Raw genomic sequence first — 8340 nt, forward strand, 5'->3', positions numbered from 1 at the left:
CACACCCCCCCCCCCCCCACACCCCCCCCCCCCCCCCCCCCCCCCACACACACACACACACACACACACAGACATCTGTAGCCTGGAGGTTACAGAACCATCTTGGGACCTGCAGGTTATTGCTTCTCCTCTCTGACCTGCAGTAAAATTGTAGGCTGAGGCAGTGATGATGAGCACTGACCCACTCCAATCTTCATCATGACTGAGGTGGTCTTGAGCTCTGGACCCCCAGTTGTTCTCCAGATGTTGTAACTCCAGCTGTCCACTGCTTTGGATGTCTGCTGATGTTTGCTTAATCACTCAATACTTGAAGGATTTGCAGATGGATTAAATATAGACATCAGATTCTTCTGTATGTAAAAAGCCTCCTAGCTAATAAAATGTTTAAATGTTAATGTTTGATTCTGAGTACTTTTTGTTCAACAGATAAACTCTCTGTGTCTCCATCATGGCTGAGTCCTGGAGCCTCAGTGACTCTGAGCTGTGAGGTTAAACCTCCATCTGCAGGATGGAGGTTCTTCTGGTATAAAGCTGTTCCCAAACCATCCAGCAGCTTCTACAGCTATGAGCTGCTGCCTGGAAGCTCCAACGGGACACAACAGAACTCCTACATCATTCATGGACAGAAACACACAGCAGGATATGTGTGCAGAGGAAGAGGAGAACCAGAGTTTTACTCTAATTACATTAAACCAAGTTTTGTTTGGTCTGAAGGTCAGTTTCCTGCAGGTTAGTTGTACAACAGCTGTCTGTATCATCTGCGACTGAAACATCTGGATGGTTTGAAGATATAAATTACAGTTTGATCAGCTTGTGGAAATGTCTGTACTTACATTCAGCTCTGATCTAATAAATGAAAGAAATTATTATTTAAAGAGACATTTTTCTGTGCTTAATCAAAATCTTTTTTTTTCCCCCTCAGCTTTTCCTCCAGCAGCGTCTCTCAGAGTGAATCCTGACAGAGTTCAACACTTCAGATCTCAGTCTGTCTCACTGAGCTGTGAAGGAAACTCTATTGAGTGGAAATTGAAGAGGTTTACAGAAACACATCACCTGTCTGACTTTAACTGCTCCTCCTGGGGAACAATGACTGGATCCTCATGTACCATAAAGCTTTACTGGTTTGATAGTGGAGTGTTCTGGTGTGAGTCTGGATCAGGAGAGTTCAGCAATGCAGTCAACATCACTGTACAGGGTATGTTATCACTTCTTATAGTTTACTTTAACTTTGAATATTACAGTGAATTAGACCTATGAATGACCCCGACCTGTGGAATAAACAGACAGAGGAGCAACAAGGATCGCAGCTTCAACACAGCTGGGTTTTCTTACCACAGCCTGGCTCAACAAAAGCCTAAAACTTCACTAAAAGTTAACAAGTACTATGACAATGGTTTGATGTTACTTTAGCTCAGACTTTCTGCTTTAGTCTCTGTGATTGTTCACATGAAAAGGGGGCATTTCCGGTGTCATCTGACACATAATATGCTTATAATGCTTAAAATACATCAGTCAAACAAACAAAGTTACAAGAAAAAAAAAGAATTTTCTTCACTTTATTCATGAAGTACAGAAAGTTGTCTTAGTGGAAAGTGAAGAATAAAACTTTGCTGCTTTTTATCTGCAGACGTTCGAGCCTATTTTGTGTTACTAAGGTGATTTAGTGTAGATGTAGCCACCAAGTGGTAAAATGAAATAAGCCAAAAACGCCACCTAGTCAACTAGGAATAAAACACAATTTTTTTTTCTTATGTACTTTGTTTCTATTACAGTTACAACAGTCTGCACATTATAGAACATAGGACATAACAGAAAAGAAAAATATAAACCTTAAACCTAATAAACAATTGACAAAAACAGAACTGAAAGAAAAGAAAAAATAAATAAAATAAGATAAGAAACATGAATAAAATTTGCTATACTTCTGTTCTGTTTTTACTATTCTTAGTGATACTGATACCCAGGTATGTTACAGCAGTGGTTCCCAAAGATTTTCTTCTGGGTACCCCTATGGATTATAATGAACTGCTCCTCTTCTGATGTGCTGAAGTCGGCAGGTGGTGTTGCACTGAAGGGATCATGGATCCAGTTATATTCTTTGGAATCCTGCACCAGGAAATATTTCAGGAAATGTTTCTGAAGGGCAGAGATGTGTGCTTTCATGCATGAGATCACTCTGTTCTGCAGCTTGTTGCCTTCAGTGAAGGATTTTAAGTTCTTAAATGAGTCCACATTTCCATCTTTCACCCGCTGCCCCCACATCTCTATAGTTTTCTGATAAATGATGTGACTTTATCTGCCAGATGTGGAAGGTGTGTGTTTGAGCCCTGCAAATTCAGTCCACTGAGTTTCAGAAACATGTCACTGAGACATGCAAGTTTCATGAGGAACTTCTTACAGTTAAATTTGTGGGAAGGTCATTGCGTTCCTCCTCCAAAAAGATGTGGCTCTCATCTCGCAGTTCAAAGACCCTGGACAGCACCTTCCCACGCGACAGCCATCTGGACTCGCTGTGAAATAGAACAGCTGTGTGGTCGGAGCCCATTTCCTCGCACAGTGCCGAAAAAATCCAGGCTTTGACAGGTCGTGTTTTAATGTAGTTGACTGTGGCGATGACGTCGTTCATTACTTCATTCAGCTCGGGACTCAGCTGTTTAGATGCCAGTGCTTCGCTGTGTATCATGCAGTATGTCCACTGCACATTGGGGGAGACGCGCTTAATAAGCGCTTGCAGACCCAGCCATGGCTTGTGCGCCGTCTGTGCAGATCCCCACACAGTTCTCCCATTTCAGATCGGCCTCTTCCATGTAAGTCAATGATTTTAAAGAGTTCTTCTGCAGTGGCTCTGCCAGGAATTTGTTTGCAGAAAAGCAATTTCTCCTTCATATCATTTCCATCCATGAATCTGACATAAGTTTTCAGCAAGCAGTCTTTGTTACTGTCAGTGGCTTCATCGATCTGGAGCGCAAAGAGGCCGTCATGCACCTTATCATTAAGCTGCTCCTCTATGTCCTTTGACATGTCATAAATGCGCCTGCCGATGGTATTATTGTACAGAGGAATAGCCCACAGTTTGCTGGCTGCTGAGTCATCAATCATTGTTGAAACCATGTCCATAGCACAGGGAAGTATTAGTTCCTTCACAACCGTGTGGGCCTTTTTACACTGTGCAACTCGGTAGGCAACTTTTTTTGAAGCAAGCTGAGCATTTGCCGACATGGATGCAGCTTTCGTAAAGAGAGATTGTTGAGCCCGACAGTTTGTGAGTTTTTGTCTAAAAAAGTCAACTGACTTGTCTTTGTGCTCTGGATGTATGGTCTCCAAGTGGCGTCTTAGCTTGTTAGGCTTCAGACTGTCCCAAGCTAGCACTTTAAGACAGACAACACATTGCGGTCTCTCCTCATTACCCACCGTTGTACAGGTGAAGCCAAAGGAAAGGTATGTTTTGTCACATTTTCTACTTTTTGGCTTTGAAGAAAGCTGGTTTTGAAGCATATTTTGCGATGCTTCATCTTCTGTCTTACGTTTAGGGAGCTCCATCAAAAACCTGTCCATTATGCTTAGTCAGTCCATACCGCTTCCTGTGCCCCCCCTAGGGGGCGCTCCCCACACTTTGGGAACCACTGTGTTACAGAATCTTTGACAGGGATGCCACAAATAGAGGAGTGTGTGCAATTATTCACTTGCAACAGTTCACACTTATTAATATTAAGGGACAGATCAGAGGCCTTAGTGAAACTTTCAACAGTACTAATTGCCAGAGACACCTGTGACACATCTTTTAAAAACAAAGCTGTGTCATCAGTCAGCTGGCTAATGGAAGTACTTTGACCTGCAATACTGAACCCCTGTATAGGACTGTTTCTAACATGAACGTTTAGAAACTCAGCTGCAAACAAAAAGATATATAGATAGCCCCTGTCGAACCCAAAGGCATGACCCCTGACAAAAAGAGCCTTCTTATTTTCCTTTCTTGCTTTTTCCTCTGCGGGCCAAAGCTTTCTCCTTCTTTCCCAATCCTCAGCAGACAGATCTTCAGTAAATTTCAGTTTGCTGTCTCGCAGGAAAGAGAACTGCTTAGCAGAACGCCAAACAGCATCACAGTAAAGCTGAAGGGCAAAGCGAATGATGATACCTCTGGAGCGTCTGTTGTTAGCTTTCTTCGGTCCACAGCGTCGATCGAGCCTGAGAGTTCCTCCTTCATATCCAGTGTCCCCTTCTCTCCTTCATCTCTGGTGATCTGCTCTTTTTATTTCCCCATTAATGCCTTTCATGCTATTGCAGCTGATGGGGAACACCTGCGTGAGCAGTCAGTGGACATATCTTGCCATGTCATGGGCGACAATCCCAAGTTCAAACAAATATGCACAAAAGAAATCACAAACATGCAACACAACAAATCCAAATAACTTCAAACCAACAAAGTTAAATAAATCCAAAATAATACACACAAATATTAAAATAAGACATGCAAGTAACAGAAAAAGGCCATGTTGCCACTTAAAGACTGTTGCATATGAAACTTGTTGAAGGTTTTAATAAAAGGTGGCTCATGAAACATGTTTCATATTTGGTAAGAGGTTCAGAAATACAGATTTTTAAAATAACCAATCTCAAATGTCAGGTTGTATTTAATCTAAAAGGCCACTTTTCAGTCGATTCTTCATAAGCCAGAAGTTTCTAAACGTGTCCACCAGCTGACTGCTGACTGAAACCGTTTTCCAGATAAAGATGATGGGATCATCCTGGAGAGCCCCGTCCATCCTGTGACTGAGGGAGATCCTGTTACTCTGAGCTGCAGAACCAAACAACAAAAACTACTTTCCAATGTGTCTTTCTATCACATCAACACACTTCTCCAGAATGATGGCAGAGAGGAGCTGAAGATCTCTGCAGTGTCAAAGTCAGATGAAGGTTTCTACAGGTGTGAACATTCAGGACAGGAGTCACCACAGAGCTGGATGTCAGTTCAAGGTGAGGAGGATAAAAAACATTTGTGTTTTTGTTTAGTAAATTGTTTTATTTTGTGTGAGAGGGACAAAGTAAACTCTAAGTTCATGTTTTATCAATTGTTGTCTGTACAAACTTGAAGTAATTTTTTTCTGGAAATACATATTGATGTCATAAAATTAGCATTTTTATTGTTTATAAATTTACAGCAGCTGTATCCAGTCCTGTCAGCTCTTTATTTCTTGTGCTGCTGATTGTTGGACCAGTTATTGGAGTCATTCTCATTATTCTCCTGATCTTATTGTGGCGCTGCAGACAGTCCAAAGGTGAGAGCTTATTTCTTCTAACCCTGGATCAGATCGTTGAATCAGGAACTCTTTAATAAATCAAATAAATATCTTTTTCACAGGTGTATCAGGCATCAGGTCAGTGTAACACATTCTCTGCCTCTCTCTCACATCAAGTTTCAGTATTCTTTTGTCTAAAAGTTACTGTTTATTATTTTTTAGGTCAAAATCGTTCGAGAGCAGAAGTCAGAGCTCCACAAATCGTGGATTCAACCAGGCTGAAAGTCAGAGTTCTGCTTTTCAGGGTCTGATCTTAAATTCATCTCATTTTATTATTTATTTTTTGGGGTTTGTATTTATCTGATTTAAAAACATAATAAGAGCCAAAAACCACAAGAGTTAAACTTGTTATATTTGACAAAACAACTTCATTTGTGCCATTAAGATAACCATGTTTTATTTACGCATCAGAAATTTCAGTGAACTTTACCTCAAAGTTGTACTAGGAAGTGAGTTTAACAGCTTACTTGGCTATACTAAGGTGAAAGTCTGTATTCTGTAACATAAAGAGGACTCTTTGAAACCCAACTAGATCTCCATGGTAACAGAGGCTGAACTCATCACCGGCTATGGAGCAGCTGACGAATTTTACAGTTTTATAGTTAACTGTCATCAAGATGCTCCATTTTGTCAAGCCAGGTTTCAGAATGAAAGACCAGCTTTATTAAACATGCTTCCTCATATAAATAAAACAAAACATAACAAAAACAATACCAAATAAATAAGGAGCAGGGCCAACAAACCATTGTTTGCTTGTTTGTTTAAAGTTGTAATTGTTTTATCTATTTACACTGATATAACTATCTAATACTGTTTTTATTTACCGTAGAAAATGTTGCTCTCTATGAGTCGATCAAACCCTCTGAAGCAGCTGGAAATGGTAAAGTATCTCCTCAGAGGCTGTTTGAGATGCTGCAACTGTGATCGATGGTCTCTGATAATAAATAACTAATGTAAAATCCTGGAATGTTTCAGATGCTGATGAATCCGAAGATGTCATATACTCTGTCATTGTATGAAAGAACCTTGGAAAAAACAGTGAGTTCCAAACACAAACATGTAAAATACAATAAATACCTTTTATTACGCCAGCATTTATGACACCAGGATTGGAGAGTAATTAGAAACACACTTAAGCACTACTTGGCATTGCATCACCTCAGTTGTGTACAAAATGGGCTATTATCCGGCGCATTTAAAAAAGCAACAAACCCACATCAGCAGTTAAAACATATCTGGTATGCTACTGTCAAAACTAAAAAAAATAGAATAAAATGTTTGCGCTCACCAAAATGGCTGTGTCCCCCAAAACACTTATTTCAACACAAAATCCATTCTGGGACAGGTTAGCTAGCTCGGGGTCGGCCATCCTCCTCTAACGAGATCTAGCTTCTCTTGAAAAGTTCGTCTTGAAAACAGTCTTGCCAGTAAATCAGCAACCAAATCAATGTGTTGCTCTCCTTCGGCCATTGTGGGTTAAAAAAGTTTTAACTGTTAACAGTCCCGGTGTGACTCATAAAATAGCTGAATTCTGATTGGATAAAAACTCTAACCTAAAAACAACAGCACTGGAAGGAGCATAATAAGACATGAAGAGAAAATGAATACTTTTAGATATCTGGGCAATTAAATTAAAAATTAAATTAACCTTTATCATAATTATGATAATTCTTGGTTATGTTAGGCCAGCAGAGAAGGCCTTGCTGGCCCTGACGGCCCACCAATGTATATATATATATATATATATATATATATATATGCAGCAACAGATACAGCAGTTTATTCTGAAATCCGATCAAGAGCAACTCTGGATAAAGATGTAACCATATAGCTGAGAGTTGTGGTGGTCTATTCTGCAGTTTAGTCCAAGAGTTAAAACTCATTTACTGCTTGAATAACTCTACATTAATTGTGTTTCTGGTATAAGCCTGTGACAGGAGCTGCCTTAACAAACTAAAGAGAAACATTTGTTGAAACGTGTGGAAAGAAAACCCAGACATGCTGATGAGAACTTTGCAAAAATGTGATGATGTAAAGTTTTAAAGTTTTCTCTTTTGGCAGAAATCAGAAGCTATTCATTGACTACTATTGAACCTGTCTATAATAACTGATTATTATTGGCTACATCTGAATGTATACTGTACCAGAATGCAGCAATAGGTAAAAGTGGAAAATCTGTTTTGTTTTTATTGTTAAGTTCCTCTTCGAACAACAACATCTGTGTTATTGTATTGTTAAATAAGCAGTACATCATACCAGTCATCCAGTGTATTTTATTTATCTTGGAGGATATTTTATTTGGGGTAAACCTTGTAAATAATGTTACACTCAGTCTCGTGATTATAGAGAGATTCTGAAAGTTGTATACAACCCCTGGCAAAAATTATGGAATCACCAGTCTCTGAGGATGTTCCTTCAGTTATTTAATTTTGTAGAAAAAAAAGCATATTACAGACATGACAAAAAACTAAAGGCATTTCAAATGGCAACTTTCTGGCTTTAAGAAACACTAAAAGAAATCAAGAAAAATAATTGTGGTAGCCAATAACAGTTTGATTTTTAGAACAAGCACAGGGAATAAATTATGAAATCACTCAATTCTGAGGAAAAAAATATGGAATCATGAAAAACAAACAAACAAAATAACACTCCAACATATCACTAGTACTAGTAAGGAACATCCTCAGAGACTGGTGAATCCATAATTTTTGCCAGAGTTTGTAGATCTTGCAAGATGTGAGGAGGGAAGCAGATTCAGAGAGCTCTGCTGCTTAGAAATGACATTTACCAATAACAACAATGTTTACAAAAAAAACAAACAATCTATGTGTAAACAGTATATATCCTATGATATCGGAGAACAATGTGCCTCAGTATAAATCTGGTCTTTAATTCTTATCTTCTTTCACAGCAGATCAGAGTGGAGCAGCAACAGAAGCAGCAGATTATTCTGAAATCAGATCAGGAACAGCTCTGGAGGACGATGCTGCCATGTAGCTGCATGCTCTCTGTCTCTTTCTCTGTCTACTGACCCCCCCCCCCC

General features: G+C 39.4%; 1 protein-coding gene across 1 annotated transcript in view; it reads left to right on the plus strand.

The window, feature by feature from the left end:
* Positions 1 to 8336, plus strand: part of LOC112450877 (immunoglobulin superfamily member 1-like) — a 13083-nt gene extending 4747 nt beyond the window's left edge. The window contains exons 5-13 of the mRNA XM_037976738.1: positions 427 to 729; positions 923 to 1195; positions 4726 to 4974; positions 5160 to 5276; positions 5360 to 5375; positions 5460 to 5542; positions 6127 to 6177; positions 6273 to 6335; positions 8209 to 8336. Of these exons, the coding sequence (XP_037832666.1) occupies positions 427 to 729; positions 923 to 1195; positions 4726 to 4974; positions 5160 to 5276; positions 5360 to 5375; positions 5460 to 5542; positions 6127 to 6177; positions 6273 to 6316 (1136 nt within the window). The 3' untranslated portion in view covers positions 6317 to 6335; positions 8209 to 8336. The remainder of the gene's footprint in view (positions 1 to 426; positions 730 to 922; positions 1196 to 4725; positions 4975 to 5159; positions 5277 to 5359; positions 5376 to 5459; positions 5543 to 6126; positions 6178 to 6272; positions 6336 to 8208) is intronic.
* Positions 8337 to 8340: the final 4 nt, after the last annotated feature.

Source organism: Kryptolebias marmoratus, linkage group LG7 (genome assembly GCF_001649575.2).
Source record: "Kryptolebias marmoratus isolate JLee-2015 linkage group LG7, ASM164957v2, whole genome shotgun sequence".
Classification (NCBI taxonomy): domain Eukaryota; kingdom Metazoa; phylum Chordata; class Actinopteri; order Cyprinodontiformes; family Rivulidae; genus Kryptolebias; species Kryptolebias marmoratus.